Source organism: Rosa rugosa, chromosome 7, assembly GCF_958449725.1.
Source record: "Rosa rugosa chromosome 7, drRosRugo1.1, whole genome shotgun sequence".
In the NCBI taxonomy this organism is placed as follows: domain Eukaryota; kingdom Viridiplantae; phylum Streptophyta; class Magnoliopsida; order Rosales; family Rosaceae; genus Rosa; species Rosa rugosa.
In genome coordinates this window covers 18,648,067-18,671,796 of record NC_084826.1, presented here as the reverse complement: position 1 = coordinate 18,671,796, position 23,730 = coordinate 18,648,067, and the positions used below count along the sequence as shown (strand labels likewise).

Below are 23,730 nucleotides of genomic sequence, written 5' to 3'. Positions count from 1 at the left end.
TTATCTTGTACATTGATTTTATTTATCGCAGACTCATTTGATCAAACCTTCGTATTGATCAATAACGATAGCTCAGTCATAGGATATATGACTTGTTTTATTGGGTTTATCATCTAAATGTTCTTCTTTATCTAGTATATACCAGTATATCTTATATATATATATGGGTCATCGTTCATGTTCAATGAAAGTTCTTGCGATGCCAATTTCGTTTATCATTATGATCATTGATTTATATCTAATTATCTGGATCCCCTAAATATGCATGAGATATGATCATATATGAGAGCAAATCATGTTTTGTTTTATTGTGTATATCAATATACTAAAGGTATCTGTGTATAGGTTGGTTTGGTGTTTGTTGATTTATATAGACCTTAATTGTCCTGTACATAAAATTGCGAGACCATACTTAGACTTGTGTTCTTTCAAGTAAGGATTTGTGACGTACGGCACAAAAAGTTGTGCGCAAGCATATATTTGAGAGGGCAGATTTGTTTGTTTAATTACTGGCCTATTGATCTTATATTATTTTATTTTCAGCCACCCATCTCTTGTATGTATTCTGTCTTACTCATATATGCGATAAGCAAAGTTTCTAATGCAATATTGCTGTGTTCGAACGATACATATCTCGGTGGTCGCAATATAGCATTGGGATAGCACACCTACGATACAACAATATGTCTTTATTTTATATGCAGTCATTTTACATGATATTGATGTATTTTTTCAAGTTTGATTCAACTAGATTTTGTAATCATCTTTCTTGATCCGATTATATGAGAACCCAAAAGTTTTTTCATTGAATGTTATACAAGTCAATAGATCGAGACCTGAAGTCTTTTGATTTGATTATAGAGGGCCTGAAGTTCCTTGAGAGTTACATAATCAAAATTGCTACATGAAGTTTCTCAGAGCTTATACAATTAATGAGGGCCAGAAGTTCCTCAGAATTATACAATGATTAAAATCGCATGTTGCTTGATCCCTGATCATATGGGGACCTGAAGTTCCTCTAGGGTCATGAAATGTTAATTAGAAAATTGTGACATGAAGCTCTTCAGAACTTATACAATTACGAGGGCCAGAAGATCCTCAGAGTTATATAATCGAGTATATGAACTCACATATTTTTGATCCCCAATTATAAGAGGGCCGGAAGTTCCTTAAAATGTTTGGGTATTAGGGTTCCCTCCTCTGCAAGACAATATGAATTTGAAGTTCAATTCTGAACACTTGCTAAAGCTAGAAGCTACGTTCTCCACAAGATAAAATTATGTTCTTGTGTGATTAGAGGAGAGAGAAAAAAGATTATCTTTTTGAGAAGTTAAGCAGACCAGAAGTTCTGTGTAATTTCTTCATTAATGGAACCAGAAGTTTCCACAGTTAATTTTATTGCATAGTTTATCTATTTATTTTTCCTCCTTGCAATTTTTCTTTTTTATTATGTACTTTCATTATGGGGAAGTCTAAGGTGTGTTGATGTTTGTCATACATCAACTTTTTAATTAATATATATTAAATTAAATTAGTTAGTGAAACCTGTTGTACAGGTCAACAGGTTATCCACTTATAATTTGACATGTGTACTTAAAAAAAATAAAAATTATCATACTAAGTACTCATTTATTCTTTTATATGTAAATCGTTCAAAAACTTGTAATGAAGATCGTAAATGTTGTAATTACTTTTATTACAACTATAATTATCACTAAATACGTCCAATGTCGTATTTTGTTGTAAAATGCCTCATCGATGATATAATTTACAAAAGAAAGGACTCTAGTTACAAAAAGAACAACTGGATTACAAGAATAAAGACTTGAAAAGTTTTAGGTCTAATATGATTATTTACCATATAAACAAAACATTTGTTGTAGCATTGGTAAAGGGATCGTTTTTTTTTGTAAATGGATCATATTTCATGTAATTATCATAAAAACAACCATAATTACCACTTTATACCTCAATTGTTGTAATTTATAGTAAACTGCATTGTCAAACGAGTAATTCTCTCATGGATGATGAGATTTACACAAGAAAAGTATTAAATTACAAAATATAGAACTTTAATACACAATTAAGGACTCGCGCCTCATTTACAATATATACATAAAGTTTTACCACTTTGACAGCAATTCGTTGTCACATTAGTAAAATGGTTCTCAGACTTGTAATATAAAAAATTACCACAAATAAGAGTTTGATTACTACTTCTACAACAATTTGTTGTCAAACTTGTAATATTGAAGAATTACCACAAATACAACCTTGGTTATTACTTTGGACCTCAATTGCCGTAAAATCTAGAAAAAACATTGTCAAATAAGTAAATAACTCCTAAAGGACAGTAGTTACAAAATAGACAACCTTATTACACCATAAATGACTCACTGCAAATTTACTTAAACATATGAAGTGTTACTATTATAGCAACACATTCGTTGTTTTATTAGTAAAGTGAATCTGAAAACTTGTAATAATGAAGTATTAACTATGTTTTTTTTTTTTTTTTTCGAACTGAGGATTGGGGTTCTCTATTTCCCTTTCTCTTCCAGCGTCCTTCTTCCTTCTTTCTTCTTGGTCAGAGGCGCTCAGATTATTTGCTTCTTCTTTTTTTCTTCTTTTGTTGTCATTTTTCTTCTTTCTCTATCTTTTACTTCCTCATCTCTCCTCCAGTCGCTCTCACCCTCAAAAACCAGATCGAAAAACATACCAAACACCAAACAACCAAATCTGAATCGTACCTTCGCCATCCGTTTCGTCATCCTTCTCTCTCAGCCTCTCACATCCTGTTTCATTTCCTATGAAACCAATCTTGGCCCAAAATCCGTAATACCCAAATCAAAAAACCTAACACCTCAGCCCCAAATACCTCCTCCAATCACACGTGCTCTCTCGACTTCTTGCTTAGCAATCAGTTGCTTGTCACACTCGATTTCTGTTTAGCAATCGAAATCTTGTCGCTCGTTAGGTATTTTTGGCTTTTTGGTATATGTTTGCAGTTTATTTTCCGTAAATTGGAGTTGATTTTGGTTAGTTCTTTGGTTTTTGAATGTGATTCTGAAATTTTGTTCCTTTAATGAACTTTGGTCCAGTAAAGCTTTGAAGATAAGTTATAGGTTTCTGGTAGTGATTTGGCTTGAAATCTGGTAGTGATTTCAATTCGCAGCAGTCAATTTGAAGGTATTGGAGTTCGATTCGCAGCAGGCCATTTGAAGGTATTGGAGTTCGATTCGCAGCAAGCCATTTGAAGGTATGATTCCAATTGATTTCATTATAAATCTGGGTTTGAGTTGTTCCGTTTGGATAAAGTGAGTGTTATGGTCCTTCTCGGTGTTTACATGACCCTTGCATTTGGGAGCTCGTGGTCTATATTTATTAGGACTGTGTTGGTAGCTACCTTTGGTCTAGAAGCTGCACAGAAATTCTTTCTGAAGATGCTTAGGAGTGTTTTCTGCGCACCAATGTCTTTCTTTGATTCTACTCCTGCTGGACGGATTTTGAATTGTGTAAGTTTCTTATTTATCTTTCTTTGCTTTCTGCATGCTTTTACTTGTGAGCTTTCCACATGGAACCATTGATCCAAGTAAGTTCATGTTTTCTATTGCTGAAAGTTATCTCTATGTTATCATGAGGAACTGAGTGTGGTAAAAACATGTTGAGGGAAGTGGTGAGTAAGTATATGTACACTTCTATTTCACAGTGTACAGAAAAGAATGAAAATTCTTTAAACTAGATGGTGCAAATAAGAGTATGACATGTTATCTTTTTCATGTTGACATTTTCCGTTTGGCATGACTATTAATTATAACTGAATTAAAATCTTTCATTCTTTAAACTAGATGGTGCTAAGAGTATGACATGTTATCTTTTTCATGTTGACATTTTCCATGACTATTAATTATAACCGAATTAAAATCTATGAGCTTATAATTTTGAACTAGCAAGTATCCTATCTTATCTTGTTTTTAGCTCAATTCATTGTGGCCTTTTCATTCAGTATGACATTTCAGTGTGCACTGTAGTGTAAAACGCTCATTTTGCTATGTGCCTCTTGTATTAATCAACATAACATTTTGTCATTGGGATTTCTCCATTTTGTTATTGCCTGCTCTTTGGATAATTATCATGTAGCTCAAGACTACATAATGAAGGTTCGATGTTGGACAAGGAGTTCAGAAGTTCAAAGCGAGTGATAATGTTGTAGCATTTCACCATGTGAGAAGAGCCTCTGCTTCAGAATTGGAATGAACAGTAGTAGTAAGAGAAAATGCTAACAACTGAAGCTGCTTTGTGTTAACTACTTGTTTCTATGTACTTATTATGTCAAGAAAATGTACTGATGACTTGTACTGTACTTTTTATGTCAAGATAATGTACTGATGACTTGTACATATGGAGTTGCTAATATAGATATGTAACTGATTCTTTGCCTATAGTACTTGTGTCTGTATCTTATTATGTCAAGATTGGAGGTGTTAGTTGACAGGCATGAGAACAAAAACAAGCTGAAATCCGAATCAACATCAAACAACGTTGACACAAAAGGCATATATATAGAAAAATAACATCAGACATCCAAGGAAGGATAAACAAGGCTTTTAGTTTGTCATCATCCATAGCAGTTCAGTTAAACCATCAAAACCTAAAGTGACACCTAAAGAAATGCAGTTCTAACAATCAAATGTAACTTGCAAAAGAGTCTGATAAAATGTAACTAGTTGTAACTTGGTGTGCGCTATTGGTTATTTCTTAGGTTTATTCTTTGAGCCACGAGGCCGACCAGGACCCATTTTCTTGTTCATGTTGGTTGCATCTATTTCTTGGATTGCCTTCATTTTCTTTGGAGACCTTTGCGAACCTTCATCGGTATCGCTGCGTGTTGTGCAGTCTTGATCTGTCTTCATTGTGTTTGATCCACGTTTCTTGCATATAACTTTTTGAAGTGACCTTTGTCTAGCTTCAGCAATATTGTTGCGTGCTTGGTTGTCCGGATGCTTCAACAAGGTGAGAGCTATGCGCAAACGCTCGTTCACAGAATGATACTGCATGCATGAGTTTATTAGAATTTTTATAAAACAATAACTTGAAAAATTAGATGCTTAATTTCAGATAAAATAAGTACCTTGTCCCCTGCTTTGGATGCATTCTCATAATCCTCCATGAATTTAATCATAAAAATGCCACAATCGAATCCATTTCTTTGTACTGGAACACAATCGGGATGAATAATTTTAATCATAAAACCCATGTGTAAGTCTCAATCGTTTCATCCATGAGTAATGCAAAACCAAAAACTGTGGTCGATAAATGATTGTTTGAACCAACAAACAACACTAACGGCTTCTCATAAGGATTGGTTTTGTAGGTACTATCTGTTGAGACATAAAAAAAATATACAATTCCAAAATTTATTCTACCCCAGCAAGTTATGTGGGTGAACACCAAAAAGGAAAAAACAAAAAAAAAACAATATAGGCACAGGGCTTCTAGGAGAATACGAAAGTAGCAAAATAAAGGTATATATGTCCCAGCATGCTTCTTCCAAACAGAACACAAATTTCATGTTTGGTCAAATACAAAAAGCAAAGAAGTACAATAGAGATGGGAGTGTAGAAACCAGTACAATTACCGTCTCTTCATGTGGATCATTAATTGGTTCATATCCATCTCTAAAAGAAAGGAAGTATACAGCTGGTGATATATCTTGCCCGTGCAAGTTGGTGCCAAGGTGGTGTTTGAGACTGATTCAAATTCAAAGTCTCATCTATCACTCCTATAAAAGATACTCTACATCAAAAAAGACAGAGGACGAACAGGAGGAGCAGAGCAGCGTGAGAAGGAGAGGAAGAAAGCAAGAAAGAGGAGGTGAGCCTTTCACCGATCTGCACCTTTTCCTTTGCTGTCCTCAAATGATGCAGACCTCCAACGAAGTGATACCGTAGGGTATCAATATCATGCTCCGACACGGCGTGCCTTAGGGTGCCGATATTGTCGTCGAGCTCCAGCACGGCGTGCCTTCGGGTGCCGTATCATCCTCAAGCTCCGACACGGCGTGCCTTAGGGTGCCGATATTGTCGTCGAGCTCCAGCACGGCGTGCCTTCGGGTGCCGTATCATCCTCAAGCTTAGACACGGTGTACATTGGGATGCCGTATTGTCGTCGAGCCCCGGCGATATCCCTGGGCACCATTTTTGCCCTCAAAATCCGGGTGACGGCTGTTGGTTTGTAAAATCCCGGTAGCAGCCCCCTGGCTCTCCCATGTTCCAGTAGCAAGCGCTGCTCTCAAGTTCCAGCAGCGCCACAAATCTTTGACTGAAACCTGCAACAATCTGCAAGCAGGAATGTCAAAAAAGAAGAAAAGAAAGAGATGAGCTCACTTTCATCCTCACTGACAGCGAAAAAATAAGCAAGTTAAAGGCTTCCTTGTCAAACCATCTTAACAAAAAAAAATCCGAGCAGAGGGTCCTTAAAACTTTGGCTCTGCTGCTCTTCAAATCAAATCGAGCTCGGTGGGTTTTCTCTCAAAAAAAAAAAGAGTCAAAGAGGATGAAAAAACAAATGACTAAGAGAACTAATCTTGCACTTTGGGGGTCACTGCTGCATGTGGCCGAATTCTTCTTCAGTAAGATGACAAAAGCACCTCTTGGAAAGTCATTTAATGAACCATAGTTACATGATCAAGTCTTCTTCAACAGACCAAGACAAAACCAAAATATGTATATAAAATAAGGCATAAAGAAGATAAAAATAAAGGCCTGCGGTGGTCTGTCAAAACAAAGAGGAAGGCTTATTTAAACATATCTTCTTATTATGCAAAGGGTGCTGGAACATGATGGCACCACTGTGAAATAAAGACAAAAGAGGCTACGAGTGGAACTCATTGGAACTCTTGAACTACGAGTGGCTTGATCCCTTCCCGGGTACGTAGGCAACCCATTCCAAAATTCGGGTGCAGCCGCAAAAACAAACAGTCACACATTGGTTTCTTTATAAATGGAATCAAAGGGTATTCCCTTGTAACAAGGGATTGTAATTAAGAGACACATTCTGTCTTGAATGGGTCGAACCCAAAATAATTAAAACTCTATTCTATTAATGAATACGAGTGAAATTACGTTGGGTGACATTTTCACTTTGTGCAATTTTTTGCCCAACACTATCAAACACCAAGACATCTCCAAAACAAGTATAATCCACTAGAGAATTAGAGTCTCTCCAAAACATATTCGCCAACCTGTTATCTTCATCTATGCTAAACTTGCAGTAGAAATGCGAGTCTGTGGCAACTTTGCCTCTCATATATGCAAGTGCAGCTTCTGCATCACCCTCAAGTAAAATTTCTCGGCGTCTTGAATCTAACTTGTTGTACAAGTCCTTCATAATAAACCCGACATTCTTAAAACCTCCTGATCTATCAACAATGTATTCATATGTATGACAAGGCTTAACAGACACTCTCTGCATAGATGTGGCCAGTGCTAAATGATGATCTTCAACTGATCTGTGTGATCGAAGAAGATGCGACTCATGTGCTTGTGCAAGCTGATGTGAGTGGTTCGTTATGAAATCATCAACAATATAGGCATTAATATTCGAACGGTACCTTACTTTGAACAAGCATGGACAACTGAATCTTGTTTCTTTCTTTGGCCTGCGAACTCTTTTCTTGTTACTCATGTACTCTTCTCTTCTTTTCCCTTGAGCAGAACAAACCAATCGCAATGAAGTGACTCTCCCTGTTGTGCGTATACTTAATCTCTTGTAGTCGTTTCTAACATCAAAACCCATGGCCTTTGCATAAGCATTGTAAAAGGACTCAGCTTCCTCCACAGTATTAAACTCCTGCCCTTTAAGATCTTCTGTAGACAACTTATCATACCGAACTCCCTTATATTGCATTTCATTACAGTCACTTCCATTACACATTGAAGATTCATACGATCCATCCATGCCTAAAATAAAATAAAAAAAATTACAGAGATTGAGATTACAAACTAATATGCAACATATAATTAGATGGATTATCTATATCAAATTGAAACCTGTAGGATTATTAAAACAAAATTACTGTACTGGGAACAATATGTACGTACATAGTAGATCAATTTAAGGAAGAAACAGGGTTTGTGATTTGTAAAATGGAGTCTTTTGGGTGTTTTGGATTGTGGAGTAGATGATGCTGAAACAAAAGCTAGTTCCTCGTTTATATGGAAGATCAAAGTAAAAAGATTTTAGTTTATTGTCTCCTTCCATGACAATAAATGAATCAGCAGCTAGGCCTTTTTTTTTTTCTTTCTATTTTCAATAATGTTTACATTGGTTCAACTCAAGTGGGATGAGAATAACAAAAAAGATGCCTCAGTTTCCACCTGCAAGCCAACAAATAAGGTGCACCCAGATTTCATATTTAATCTTGAATATCCAAAAGAATGTTTACCTTCAGATTGGACTACAATACATGCTCAAACTATTAATCGATAACAGTTACTTTCTATGTAGAAAAGCAGAAAATTGTCCTCAGTGCTGCTGTATCTTTAGTAGTTCAAGTCATCAAACATAACCTATAAACCCAAATCCGGAAACCTTTATTAGTCGATCTGGTACCATTGTCTTCTTAATTTCTTTTCAAATTTGAAACAACTCTCATTAAACTTTGCATATAAGCAGGGTGGTGAGACAATTACACCAAAGGAAGTGGAAATGGGTGGTTTTTGGAAGTCCAAAGGATCAACACCTGACACCTATAACACCAGTGCTGCATGATGACGCATATGAAAAAAAATTCTCGTTGTTTTTCACTACATCTACCGGATCTGTTTTCGAATATCAAATACCAAAACAATCATGTGAGTGCGGATTGAAAATAGTTAATTACTAAAAACTTTCTGTATCATGCACACTGAGGACAACTTTCCCTTATTAAATCTGACAAAGTTTTGTTGTTGACAAGTTTTCCACCTGTATTGTTGTTCAAGAATCTACCACATAACTACCCCTGCATACTGTATTGTTTTTCAAGCACCAAAAACCTATATAACACACTTAGTCATGAACTTCTAAATTCCACCTAAATAGAGGCCCCGAATATGATAATAATCATGAATCTTGGTGCAGCTACAAGATTGATGGCCTACTCATATATGTGTCAGAGACTAAATTAAGTAAAAGCATGATTAACCCACTCATCATTCTTCACCGTCTTTGCCGCAGGAGATTATAGAACAGAACAAGGCAAACTTAACCAACATTACAAGTAGAAGTAAGAACTAGAATAGAACACAAAGTTCAATCAAAACTGACAATGATGAGAAGAAGCAATCTGGTAGTGTCACAATGATAAGCTTTATAGCCATTCATTAATGGGACAGAGAGCTCAATTAAGTGTGGTATACAACTCCTGTCAATTTCATGTGCAACGCTCAACCTCAACGATTTGAAGATAAAGTACAAAAAACAAAAGAACAAAAAAACAAAAAAGAAGAAGAAAAACTTACGAACGCTCTTCCTTCTTCTTCTCCTTTTCTCCTCGATCTTCACTTTGTTCCCCGTGGTCCTTCAATCCTAGTTAATATTGCACATCATCATCCAATTCAAATCACACAAAATATCATCTCCACGTCATCCAATTTATATGAAACAAAAAGGAGAGGACAATCAGTTCTATTTCTATACCTGGTTGTGGTGTTTACTTGAAACAGAAAGGAGAGGACAGCTACACAGGCTAACAGGACAATTCTCGTTTTGTACGTACAAGAACAAAACTGGACTGAGTTTCTTCCTCTTTTCTTCGTCTTCTCTTCTCTTTTTCAATTTAGGGTTTTCTAAATTTTTTTTTTTTGATATGTAATTGGGAATCTTAAAAAAAAAAAAAAAAAAAAAGTAGATACAGGTTACCTGGTAAGCAGGTTACCACTATTGAATATTCCAAACCGTCAGATATATTCAACTTTTAATTAAATCCAACGGTCTAAAATATTCAAAAAACTTGATGTATGACATACGTCAACATATACTAGAATTTTCCCTTTCATTATAGTACTTCTCTTTTAAATTTTTTTTTTTGTTACTCATATGGACCAGCAGTCCTATACCTCGAACATATGAATTTCGAATGTAATATTTTTGAACCAGAAGTTCAAAATTTCATAGCAGAACTTGAAGTTCTAACAATAAAACTCAAACCCGAAGCTTTGAGTATAAAATATAAATTAGTTAAAAGTGAACTTGAAGCTTCACTTTAGTCACCTCGAGTCTGAAGTTTCGAGCACCAAATTTATTTGAACCCGAAGTTCAAATTATAAAATCTTAGAACTTGCAGTTCATAGAAAAAATATTCGAACCTGAAGCTTCGATTACACATATAATTCATTCATAGTTTATTTGACTTTATGTGAACTTGAACTAAAAGTTTCGAGTAAATTTTCAGATGTCGATTGATACATTCTTCTTTATGCTTGCTTAAAGCATTCCACCTTAGAACCTGGAGTTCTAATTGTGCAGACTCGAGCCTTAAGTTTCGAGTGGATATATAGACAATTTATCATAAAGTTTTAATCTGGGTCAACCTCAAACCTGAAGATTTGAGGGGATTATTTTGACACCAATTTAAAAGTAAGCAGATATTTAACCGGCCGTTGGTTTATGACGAATGTGTATGAGTATACCCCAAATTTGTGATCGTGAATTTTTGTAATTAAAAGAGATCAGAACCTGTAGTTCTTTGATCCTTAATTACATGTGGACTTGAAGTTCCTCAATGATCATACTGACTAGATGAGCACCTGAAGTTTCTCACTTATAAGTTATGGTCATGAAGCTTAAACTTGACATTTCGAATATATCATTTTGGCCAGAAGTTCAAAATGCATTTGATGTTAATCTACATCAAACAATAATACAATAATTGAACGTCATATTTTAACTGTAGAACACGGACCAGAAGCTTCGTGTATATCCTATGAGATCCGCCGTTCAATTCTTACAAATTTATTTTGTGTCATCTTCAAACTTATGTTTTGAGTGACTTTCAAGCAATGCAATTTTATCCATGGTGTCCAGAAAACATTATTAAGGCTTATGCTTATGAGACTAATATAACAATCATCTCAGATCTTACATATCTGATTGATGGCTCCAGAAGAGCACATATTATTGTCTCTTTGCATCCTGCGTCTCCAATATTACCAGGATGTATAACCTCTCCCTTTGGATCTCATTGATAAGAAAGTCGATTGACATGGCTATTCCATGAAATGCCACCAGAAGTGGATCATGGGAATAGAGAAACCATGAGTCGATGTAAATACTGCCCTAACATCCACACATGTGAGGAAATTGTAAATTAGGCTTGTGTCGCCTATGGTACACTATATGGTGGATGTTTATCAAGCCATTTTTAAAATGGCACTAGTCAAATTAAATTGCATTGACTAATAAGAACATTGAGATCATCACACATCTCTGATGTCTTTTGCTTACAATAAGCAAAGTTGAAAGCACTATTGTGTTACTCCACTGATTTATTGTAACCTCTTGATTTTCCACTAAAACTAAATGTTTCTTAATCCGATTATCTAGGAACCTGATGTTCCTTAAGAGGTTTTTTTATAAATTGAAACATCAAGTTTCTTGGATCTCCAATTATATGAGGGCCTAAAGTCCCTCCTCTTTATGACTACACATTTATATGTGTGAGGTTCTCCACGTGATAAAGTTTTATAGATTGTAGCCTTCAACTCAAAATTTCGAGTATATCATTTTGGCTAGCAGTTCAAAATAAATTTGGTCCATTGCAATTGTTGATATTTCACAATTGATGTTTACTAAAGTTAAGGTAACACTCATATCAAGAGTTGTAGTTCTTGTTTTGTGGCTCCAAATGAACTACTATCATGTTACCTAATTTGAAGTATTGTCGCACTAAGTGCCTCCAATGTGGTTAGAGAATACCATTTGCTCTTTCATGTCAAATTTGTATAGTAAATTGAGGCATATAATGTCATGAACCAGAAGTTCATTGAATCAAATACACTATTTTGGCATGTGAAGTTGCGTCATCTTTTGTCTACTATGTTGTGTGGAATCACTTACAAGTTTTGATGACTGCTAACCTTACACACAAGCAAATTATTTATTTACCGCATATTTGCGAGTTGTCACTTTAATGAGACAATCCTCCTGCCATGAGGGGGAGAAAGATTGTTCCTGAAGAACGATTTGAATTGGTGTGAGATATTTATCCACCGTCTCATTTTGACTTAGAGAAATATCAAAACTAGTGAATTGATAAAAGAAAGTGACAAAATCATATGCTAAATGCAAAGTCATCTGCTTGGGTTAAAGTCCTTGAGACCGACCATATAAATTTAAACAATGTACACTCCATTTGATTTGTGGGATGTAAATGTATCCAATTGACATGGTTTTCCGGAAGAGAATGTCATTAAACAATATCAAAGCTCATTATATGGCTACACATACAAAGGGTGTAAGAACGCCATTAGGAAATGATGTCTTGGTGATACAATAATAAATTAATATAGTTGATGCTAATGAACAAAGCATGTTTTGACCTAAATCTTGGTTTGGGTTCGCCACCAACCAATGAACATCTTCAGTCCAAAGAAAGTGATAGATTTTGAATGCATCTTTTGAGCATGGTCATAATAAGACAGTCTTCCCGCTGTTAGGGAGAGGAAATACTACTGTCATTTGAATAACGGTGTGAATTTGTGTGGATTGTATCCACCAGGTCTAAAGTTTTAAACTCCCAAAACAGGGAAGATTATACAAGCCCTATAATGCTCTATATGAGATTATAAGTAAAAAGATCCACATTCGCTACATAATTCATCTATGAGAGATAATTGTCCTAGAAGCGACAATGTATGCCCCAGAAGTGGCATGGGTACCCAGTATCAATAAGCTTATTATAGCTAATGCATGCATATAAGAATGTGTGGGATCTATGATTGTTGATCATCGATGATAATTTACATTTGGTAGCTACCAAAAATCTTTAAGGGCTGTATGGACGCTATACCACGTTTCACCATGAATGTTGACAAAGTATATGTACATACCTCCAACAATATGGAGTATTTGCTATCTCACCAAGCATAAGTAACGCCCTCTTTGGGACACCCACAAGCCATGGTGAGGCCCAACCGAGACATGCATCGTGTAGCCCTATGTTCAAGCTACGCCACGGTATCCGGAAATGGCAAATCCGTCGCCGGGAAGCCACGTTCCCGCCCTTGCCAAGATGCCCTCACAAATAGGCTTTCTAGACTAGAATTGTGTGGTTGCTTGTCCCACATCGAAAACCATGTAAAGGAGAAGCATTCCTTCATCTATAAAAGGAACTCTCCTCCCACTTAGAACAACATCCCATTACACACTTTGTAATCTTGTTAGGCCGCAAGGCTCAACATACTGGTATAGCATTCAAGTGGACGTAGTCTCCCGCTAAGGCGGGAGATGAACCACTATACATCTTGTGTCACTCTCTCTCTCTCTCTCTCCTTACTTATCGTTAATTAGATCCCCACGGATCCAAACATTAACATTGGCGCCGTCTGTGGGAAGCCAACACAATGGCTTCGTCACCTACCGTGAGCTAAGTCTGCTTAGCGGAACTCAAAGAAAGTTTTCCCTCCTTTGAGCTGCTTCAAAATCATTGGTCATCTCTCTCTTTCAATCATCATTCTTGAGTCATCATTGGATCCCAGTGAATGCATCTTTGAATTGATGTTTCTTGGCTGCAACTTTTGCCAAGGCATGATCAACATTACTCTAGCGGTACAACTAGAGCAGAAATGTGCAGATATTTGCACTTTGAGGGCCGGTCAACACGCGGTCAACGCCCATCAGGCCCGGTCAACGCCCCAAAGGGCTGGTCAACTCTGGTCAACGCCGAGCTAGCTTGGTCAACGATGACCATGGTTAGTCAGCGCTGGACACACTACCCCAGCGGCAAATGTTACCCATCTTGGGCGGTAACTTAAAAAAAAAAAAAAAAAAAGAGCACTTGGAGCCTAATTTCTCTGGACACCCAGCGATTCCCTTTGGCCACCCTTCTCCTTCTTCGTTGCATCCTCCGCTCCGCCAGTCACACACCCAGTGGCGCACTTCCGCTAGCCAAGCCAACTTAGCTGTTCCTGCTACCCGGAGGGTTCCACACTCCGCTCCGTCCACTATTGCGCAGGCCTCCGCTCACTGCAGCGCAGGGCTCCGCCCACTGCTGCGCACGTCTCCGCTGCACACCCCGCAACACATCTCCGCTAGACAGCTCCAAGCTCCGGCGAATATCACCAAGGACAAAGCACCGCTGGCCATGCTCCACTAAGCTTCACCGCCGGATAACTTCACCACTGTCGAGCTCCGCTGCAAGTCCTCTGCTGAACTTCACCACTGGCCTCCACCGCTGGCTAGATCTACCGCCGGCAAAGCTTCCTCCGCTGACCAGCAAAACCTCCGCTGAGCTCTACCGCTAGGCATCCTCCGCCGGGCAAGCTCCGCCAATGCTGACTCGCTGAGCATTATCACTAAGCTTCACCGCCCAACTTGCTGCAATTATGAATTAAGCTCCGCCGAGCACCATGCTCCGCTCCGCCGGACAACCCGCTAGCCAACTCCGCGCGAGCACCATGCTCCGCTCCGCTGGACTGTTCACCGCCGGCATCTTCCGCCAAGCTCTGCCAGGTTGCAAGACCACGAGCAAAGTTCCATTCCGCCAACCAGCTGCCACCGCTAGCTAGCCTCCGCCGGATTCCATGTAAGAATAGAGTTTGAACATAAATACAATTTGCATTATGATTGATAACTTATCATAGATTGCAGAAATAATTAATCCGAGACAGAACACTTTTCCTAGTCCTTGTATAATTATGTTGTGATAAGAATCACACTTCATAATAGGAGATCTAAATATCTTGGAAACCAAGTAATAAACATCGGATATAATTGTAGTAGATCAGTTACGATAGAATTCATATGCCTCTTATGGGGAGGACTCTATTTACATTGATCACTATATAAACAAGGTCCCTGTGACCTCTCTATTCACGAGCTTTCAGAAATCTAGCCCCATAGATAGTTGCGAGTAAACAGAGAGAGGATCACAGAAGTTCTTGTTTCTAGAGCAATGGCGTCCTTTTCATCATCCACTGGTACGAGTCCTTCTGCAAGTTATGAAGGCTCATGGGACATGTTTATTTATCTGCTGCACTCTGTTTTGTAATGATATGTTTGTTGTGTTTATTCTATATGCAATTATGTGTGCTTTAGTGTTATTAATCTTTCAATTGGTATCAGAGCTTGAATTGCATGTTAATAAACCGGATTAAGTTTTACAGAATTAAGGGTTATTGTTATATGCATATATGTATATTGTTTGTTCATGAGAAACAATCATCTTTTTCCGGAACTGGGCCATAACATTAATGGGTCCAATACTGACCATGCAGAAGCTTTTTCTATCAAGCCCAAATGCGCAAACGCGCGTTTTAGTTTAATCCCAGAATGGCCGTCAGAACGGTCTCCTCTCTTCAGTTTCATATTTTGGGGATTAATTTCGATTCCGCTGATTTTGTGCTTCTGATTGAAATTGATTTAAGAAACCAAGTTTGCATGTGTCTTCGAATCTTTCTATACATATATATGCATATGATTAACTCTAATTGCAGCGCGGGAGCGTCCGGGTACGTTTCTTCTTTTCAAAACTGGAACTTCATATGTAATTGATTATAATTGTGAGCAAGAACCCTAGAATGCATTCCCGGCGTGCACGTAGGATAGAGTAGAACGTGACCGGATGGAATTTGAATTTGAATTTCTTGATCATGATTTTCTGGTATCTCGACCTTGCTGGTATTGATTGTGATTGAGAATGATTCTTGTGTGTTTTGCTTGTTGAGATTGATCTGTGTGTTTGTATCAACTTTAGTGAAATATCAATTAACAAGAAAATCTCCCAAAATTGATTCATTACGCCTTGTTATTTGATTTTCTAATTGACTGGTTGTATAAGATTAAAATCATTCAGTAACAACCATAAGTTCTAGATCACGTAATGGTGTTTTGATGCATGTTGTAACATCAATCTATCACTATACTGTTCTGTTGATCATTAGAATAGAACTAAACTTGTGTCTTTATTTTTGGGATGTGATTGTATCTTCAACAGAAGGATTGACCTTCATATTCTTAAAATCAAAACAGTGTAATATGAAATTTTAGAGATTAAATTCAGTGATCTGAACTCTTCTTCTTGCTAACATGCGTTGATTGTTCAGTGATGCCTTATTTTCTAAATTTTCAGTTTTACAATTGAGTAACTTCAGTATAATGAATTATCTTTTTGCCAACAGGTAAAGTCTTTCATTGAATGTGCTTTTGGGGTTTGTGTGTTTTCTGTGATGAAATGTATCTCATACATTGTGTATTTTTGTTTGAATCGCTGTGTATTATTATGCGATATATATTTATCCACCTTTTCAAACAAATTTTTATTTTGACAGAAAACTAAAACCTTCTTTATTTTTTGTTTTCAGCTTTGCATTCTGGCATTTCCCTGTCCAACATTGAGCCTCTGAATGGGTCTAATTTCAAAAGATGGAAAGAAAATGTTGAGCTCTATCTTGGTCTTCAGGGCATCGATTTCTGTTTGACTGACCCTGAGCCTATTATTAATGATCAGAGTGATGAACCTTCGATTGCTAGGCATAGAGATTGGCACAGGGCGAATAGAATGACGAAACTTATCTTGAAGCAGACTATGTCACCAATTGTGAGGGGTAGTGTGATTGAACCTGAAACTGCTTTAGAATTTATGACTGCCATTGGAAGTTTACAGAGAATGTGAAGGCTGAGATATCACTATTGCTGGATAGGCTGATAACCTCTAAGTATGATGCATCAGGTAGTGTCAGAGAGCACATCATGAAAATTATTCAGATTACTACTAGGTTGGCAAACTTAGAAATTGTCTTTCCAGATGCTTTTATTGTCCATCTTGCCTTGAGAAATCTCCCTGCAACCTTTAGTCCACTGAAAACAACATATTTTGCTCAGAAAGAGCAGTGGGATCTGAATGAATTAATAGCTATATGTGTGCAAGAAGAAGAGCTGCATAAGAGAGAGGGTACAGTTTCAGTCAATTTAGTTAATAAGCCGAGCTGGAAGGGTAAAGGGAAAGCAGCAGGGTCTAGTGCAGTAGCTATTGCTGGTTCTGGTGAAGGTACTAGTGGAGTTAAGTCCACCAAACTTAGCCCCAAAAAGGCAGCAGGCAAGATGAAAAAGGCTGGAAATTTTAAGTGTTTTTTCTGCAAAAAGGAGGGGCACATTAAGAAAAACTGCAAGGGCTTCAAGGATTGGTTAGCTAAAAAGGGTAAGGTTTCAGTGTTTTCTATTGAGGTTAATGCAGTAGATTTTTCTTCTAGTTCTTGGTACCTTGACACAGCCTCACCTATACATATCACTAATTGTTTGCAGGACTTCCTAACAAAGAGGGCCCCAAGTAGAAGTGAAATCAATGTCTCAGTAGGAAACGGAATGGGAGTGGCTGTCAAAGCTATAGGGACAGTCAAGTTGTCTTTAGGATCTGGCTCTAGTTATATTTTGGATAATGTTTTTTATATTCCCTCTATGAAGAGGAAGTTGATTTCAGTAGCTCGTTTGGTTAGGAATGGATGTACTTTTTTCATCAATCTTGAAGGAATAAAAATCTCCCATTCTTCTGGCTACCTTGCTTCTGCTTCTTTTGTTCATGATTACTGGATGCTTGATTGCAGTTTACCACATGATGTGTTATTGATTGAAAATGAAAGAAACAGTTTGAATAAGAAAAGAAAGTTCAGTGAAAATTCTGCTTTTCTTTGGCATAGGAGACTTGCGCATATTTCAAAAGATAGACTTAAAAGAATGGAAAAAGAAAAATTGTTACATGTACTTGATTGGTCTGATTTTGATATCTGCATTAAGTGTGTTAAAGGAAAACTGACAAAGTCAAGAAACAAGACATCGAATAGAAACACTGAACCTCTACAGCTAATTCATACTGATATTTGTGGACCCTTTGCAAATAGAACTATCTGTGGAAATAGATATTTCATTACATTCATTGATGATGCAACCAGGTTTTGTCATGTATTCTTGTTATCTGAAAAATCTCAAGCATTGGAAAAATTTATTATCTTTAGAGCTGAGGCAGAAAAGGAATTGGGGAGAGAAATAAAAGCAGTTAGATCAGACAGAGGGGGAGAATACTATGGTAAATACACTGAAACTGGGCAGCAGAAGGGACCATTTGCGCTTTACTTAGAAAAACATGGCATTCAAGCTCAATACACCACACCTGGAACTCCTGAATCAAATGGTGTTTCAGAGAGAAGAAATAGATCTCTTCTCAACATGGTGAGAAGCATGATGTGTACCTCGGGGTTGCCTAGATACCTTTGGGGTGAAGCTTTAAAAACGGCTAACTACTTGATAAATAGAACCCCAAGCAAAGCCGTTCCCAAAACCCCCTATGAATTGTGGAAAAATAAGAAACCTAGTGTGCACCATTTACATGTTTGGGGCTGCAGAGCTGAGGCTAGACCTTATAATCCTCAAATTGGAAAGCTGGACCCCAAAACCATTACTGCCTATTTTATTGGCTATCCGGAAAGATCATTCGGATATAGATTTTATAGTCCAGACCACACCACAAGGATCATTGAGACAAATAGAGCAGTATTTTTCGATGAAATAAACTATGCACATGCTTATGAAGATTTGGAGCTTGAATTCCAAGAATTACCAGATGAAGAAACTGAACTTTTACTATCACCACCATTAGACTCTATCGTCACCAGTGAACCTGCTGTACAACCTCAATTTGAAGTTGTGCAGGAAGACCAAAATGCTCAAATACCAAATCCTGTAGATGTCATAGCTAACCCTCAACCTGAAATTGTGGCAGAAGAAGAAGCTCAAAATGAGAATATGAATGATAATCAAGTTTTGAGAAGGTCAGGAAGAGTTAGAAAACCTGCTATTAATGCTGAAGAATATGAAATCTACTTGCAGGAAGCAGAGCTTGACCTTGGTGATGACAATGACCCTCTAAGTTTTAAGCAAGCAGTAAGTAGTGATGATAGATTGAAGTGGGATGAAGCTATGCAAGCTGAGATTAAGTCCATGTATGACAATCAAGTGTGGGAATTAGTTGAACCAGTTAAGAACCACAAACCAATTGGCTGCAAATGGGTATTTAAAACCAAGAGATGTGCAGATGGCTCAATAGAGAGACATAAGGCCAGACTTGTAGCCAAAGGATTCACCCAAAAAGAGGGAATAGATTTTAATGAAACATTTTCCCCGGTTTCTACAAAGGATGCTTTTAGGATCATAATGGCTCTAGTAGCTCATTACGACATGGAGTTGCATCAAATGGACGTTAAAACAGCCTTTCTAAATGGTGATTTGGATGAGGAAATTTATATGAAGCAACCAGAGGGTTTTGTGGAACCTGGGACTGAACACTTAGTATGCAAATTGAACAAATCAATCTATGGTTTGAAACAGGCTTCGAGGCAGTGGTATCTTAAGTTTGACGCAGTTATAAGTTCTTTTGGTTTCACAGAAAATGTAGTAGATGAATGCGTTTACATGAAAACAAGTGGCAGCAACTTTATTTTTCTTGTTCTCTATGTTGATGACATTTTGTTGGCTAGCACTGATTATGGATTGCTGCATGATACTAAAATCTTTCTATCAAATCATTTTGATATGAAAGATTTGGGGGAAGCATCATACGTTTTGGGGATTGAAATACATAGAGATAGAACCAAGCATCTCTTAGGATTATCTCAGCAAAGTTATATCTCTAAAGTTTTAAAGAGGTTTGATATGCATAGCTGTTCACCAGGACATGTTCCAATGTCCAAAGGTGATAAATTAAACAAAAGTCAGTGTCCTAGAAACAAGCTTGAGGAAGAAGATATGAAAAACAAGCCATATTCTAGACTTGTAGGCAGCTTGATGTACGCTCAAGTTTGTACAAGGCCTGATTTGGCTTATGCAGTGAGCATCCTAGCTAGATTTCAATCCAATCCAGGTCATGAGCACTGGATTGCTGGAAAGAAGGTATTAAGATACTTGCAGAAAACCAAAAATTATTGTTTGGTTTATCGAAGGGTGAATGAGCTTGAAGTAGAAGGCTACTCAGATGCAGATTTTGCAGGGCAATATTCTGATTCTGGAAAGTCTACCTCTGGATATGTATTCATGTTAGCTGGAGGTGCTATAGCCTGGAAGAGTGTAAAACAAACTCAAACTGCTACTTCTACTATGATGGCAGAATATATTGCAATCTATGAAGCGACTTGTCAAGGTCTATGGTTGAAGAACTTTCTGCAGCAAACTAAGTTAGTTGATTCTATAATTTCTAGACCTTTGAAAATACATTGTGATAACTCTGCTGCAGTGTATTTTACAAAGAATAATAAGAGGTCAACTAACTCTAAACATATAGACTTGAAGTACTATAGTGTTAGGGAAAGAGTGAAGCATAAGGAGTTGGAGATTGCTAAAATTCATACACTGGAGCAACTTGCAGACCCTTTCACAAAACCCCTAACTGTAGTAGCTTTTCAAACTCATACTGAAAAGATTGGCATCCTCCCAACCTTGGACTCTGAAGTTTAGTGGGAGATTTGCATTTTTAAGTGGGAGCCATTTTTCATTCCAGTAAAGCTGAATTTTCTTTAAAGTTTAAACTTTCCTTTGTTTTAGTTCTGTTTTCTCAGAACTATTTTTGATGTAATCTTCAGTTGATTTTATTAATAAATCATTCGTATTTTCTGATCAATTTTGTTACTGCAGTACCTTTTGTTTGTTGTTTCTTTTGATCCTTATGACATTTACAATTCACGTATACATTCTGGTAATTGGTCATATTGAATCAAATATTTATGAGATGTTGTTTATATGTTTAAATAACAAATTGATGAGGTTCTGGCACATTGAACCATTCTGTGGATCATATGTAATGCATTATCAGTTGATTCTTTTTATATTGGCATTACATATATTAAGTGATGTTTAGTGTCTCATGTAATGTAGAACTATGGAGTCTGTAATTGCAGAGTAATCAAATTTTTCAAATTTGAAATTTTCTGTAGTTCTTCTTTATAGTGCTGCATTGACAGAGATTTGATTAGATTTTTGGAGCTTGTTTTGTCTCAGTGCACACTTCAGTGATTGTTGTTTCTGATTAAGATGATATCGTTGTCAAAGTAAATTGTATGAATGTTCAAGTGGGAGATTGTAAGAATAGAGTTTGAACATAAATACAATTTGCATTATGATTGATAACTTATCATAGATTGCAGAAATAATTAATCCGAGACAGAACACTTTTCCTAGTCCTTGTATAATTATGTTGTGATAAGAATCACACTTCATAATAGGAGATCTAAATATCTTGGAAACCAAGTAATAAACATCGGATATAATTGTAGTAGATCAGTTACGATAGAATTCATATGCCTCTTATGGGGAGGACTCTATTTACATTGATCACTATATAAACAAGGTCCCTGTGACCTCTCTATTCACGAGCTTTCAGAAATCTAGCCCCATAGATAGTTGCGAGTAAACAGAGAGAGGATCACAGAAGTTCTTGTTTCTAGAGCAATGGCGTCCTTTTCATCATCCACTGGTACGAGTCCTTCTGCAAGTTATGAAGGCTCATGGGACATGTTTATTTATCTGCTGCACTCTGTTTTGTAATGATATGTTTGTTGTGTTTATTCTATATGCAATTATGTGTGCTTTAGTGTTATTAATCTTTCATTCCAAGCCTCCGATGAGCAACTCCAGCAAAGTTTCCACTGAACTCCAGGCAACCGCTGACCTCAGTGCCTCTGCTAGGACATTGGCGGGGCTCCTCCGCTGGCATCCTCCTTCGGCCATCGCCGCTGGCCAAAGCTTCACCACTGGCCAAGGCCCGCTCCACCGAGCTTCACCGTTGCCCAAAGCTCCCCCGACCTCCACTCCCGCTAGCCAAGGCTCCGCCAACCGCTACCGCTGGGCAAGTCTACCGCTAGCCATGTTCCGCCGAACATATACCGCTGAACATGCACCGGAGCTTTAATCTTCCTGGCGGAGCTTCAATTTTCCAATGCACCCAGTTTACTCTGGACACCCAGAGCTACCTCTGCACAACGCCGATCTTGTTCTCACCGATCTTGTCAAAGCACTCTGCTGAAATAAGAGACCTGGGCACCCTCCTGCAATTATGAATTAAGGTGTTGGGTTTCTGCGGGGACAGAGCGGCCAACAAAAGCTGAGTTTCTCTTCTTTCTTTATCTATTTATTGGGTTTTTTATGGACACCACACACCCATGGCTTCGCACAAGTCAACAATTTTACTCTGTCCATATAGAAACTCGTGATCTACTGTCATAGCATGTTGTACTTATTCATATATGTACACGCAACACAGCGATATAATTGCTTTTTATATGCTCATTACTCAAAGTGACACGTGTGCTCATCAACATGCATATGACACATGAAGTGTTTGTAATATATGTCCATACATACATGTACAAACAAAGCCTCTTAACTGCCACGTTAAGCTCATTTTAGGCTTTATACATGCTAGCTCTATTATGCATGATTACATCTCGCTTTTGGTACTTGTTCACTGGTTGCATACGCCATCCCTACAGGCCTTTTTAATACATATGCCTTATGACATTTACAGCAGCTATCTAAACCAGGCATGTTAATTTATTAACGCACACAACCACATGATTATTAAACAAAATAGATATATATGCAAGATATTTGTCATCCATTATTACTTTGCTTATACACTTTGCTTACAATCTTATCAAAGTACATATGCAACATATACATGCAAATAACTAGTGTTGATTTTACATACTCGTGTACTAATCACCTATTCTGTTTCAAGGAGAGACAATCACCAAATACTTCTTTGATCAATGATGTTATTGACCATCTCCTATGGTACATTGCCGGAGCAATGGAGCGCCATGCTTGGAACAACTCCACCATGATTTGGGTACTTACATTAATTCCAACTCCAGCTCGCTCCAAATCGGCATAAGATAAGTAACTATATCTTATCTTTTACGCTCGTGCAATTAGAGCTATTGCTACACTTGATATGCTTTTACATGCTTCCATAAACTTTTGGGCATGCCAAACAACATTTCGTCGATTTGGCAACACTTTCTATTTTTATTGCAACTCACTCGAACAAAATATTATTACTTGCTCTATGTGTTTGTCATTTTTTCATGCAGATACAAACTTTACGAGTCTATGGTCTACGACCAACCGCCAAGCGGTAAGGCAACGCCTCATAATAACAATGACCGCTACGCGGCATTGCAGCAAGGGACTAGTTAACACAGCCTATGGCAGCCATTGATCCGGCAGTTAACCCCGACGCTTGGGTACCAAAGATTGGGATCGCTACCCAACACCCTCTGCTCCGTGCAGCTCCCCCTCAACAACCAATTTACCGACCATCCGGAGGTCCGTCGTGGCTGGGGAATCGGGGACTCCCTGGCGGGCCTAGCAGGGGCCCACCCAAAAGGGCAAAAGCGTTCGCTCCGACCAATTCTAGATGGACGACGCACTCGCACTAATTATGCTTGACTTCGGGGACTTGTACATACAGCCCAGCATAATTCGCAC

At 37.7% G+C, this 23,730-nt stretch overlaps 3 protein-coding genes and 1 long non-coding RNA gene across 5 annotated transcripts; 2 read left to right on the top strand and 2 right to left on the bottom strand.

Moving 5' to 3' along the window:
- The first annotated feature begins 2,519 nt into the window (after positions 1-2,519).
- On the top strand, positions 2,520-4,442 carry LOC133721927 (uncharacterized). 2 transcript variants are annotated; one of them, XR_009852380.1, is made up of 3 exons: positions 2,520-2,977; positions 3,102-3,515; positions 4,141-4,442. It is a non-coding gene; the product is annotated as an uncharacterized LOC133721927 (long non-coding RNA). The 2 variants fall into 2 exon arrangements; XR_009852379.1 differs by having other exon boundaries at positions 3,102-4,442.
- A 237-nt stretch (positions 4,443-4,679) lies between these two features.
- On the bottom strand, positions 4,680-5,257 carry LOC133722961 (uncharacterized). Its single transcript, XM_062149803.1, has 2 exons — positions 5,132-5,257; positions 4,680-5,051 (listed from the first exon to the last, which is right to left on the bottom strand). The coding sequence occupies exons 1-2, from the start codon at positions 5,255-5,257 to the stop codon at positions 4,752-4,754; spliced, it is 426 nt and encodes a 141-aa protein (XP_062005787.1). The 3' UTR covers positions 4,680-4,751.
- An 876-nt stretch (positions 5,258-6,133) lies between these two features.
- LOC133722960 (protein FAR1-RELATED SEQUENCE 5-like) lies at positions 6,134-9,815 on the bottom strand. Its single transcript, XM_062149802.1, has 4 exons — positions 9,682-9,815; positions 9,504-9,570; positions 7,244-7,961; positions 6,134-6,338 (listed from the first exon to the last, which is right to left on the bottom strand). Exons 3-4 carry the CDS (start codon positions 7,957-7,959, stop codon positions 6,134-6,136), a joined length of 921 nt encoding a protein of 306 aa, XP_062005786.1. The 5' UTR covers positions 7,960-7,961; positions 9,504-9,570; positions 9,682-9,815.
- A 5,497-nt stretch (positions 9,816-15,312) lies between these two features.
- Positions 15,313-17,727, top strand: LOC133723519 (uncharacterized). Its single transcript, XM_062150363.1, has 3 exons — positions 15,313-15,710; positions 16,563-17,398; positions 17,503-17,727. Exons 2-3 carry the CDS (start codon positions 16,951-16,953, stop codon positions 17,529-17,531), a joined length of 477 nt encoding a protein of 158 aa, XP_062006347.1. The 5' UTR covers positions 15,313-15,710; positions 16,563-16,950; the 3' UTR covers positions 17,532-17,727.
- The last annotated feature ends 6,003 nt before the right edge of the window (positions 17,728-23,730 follow it).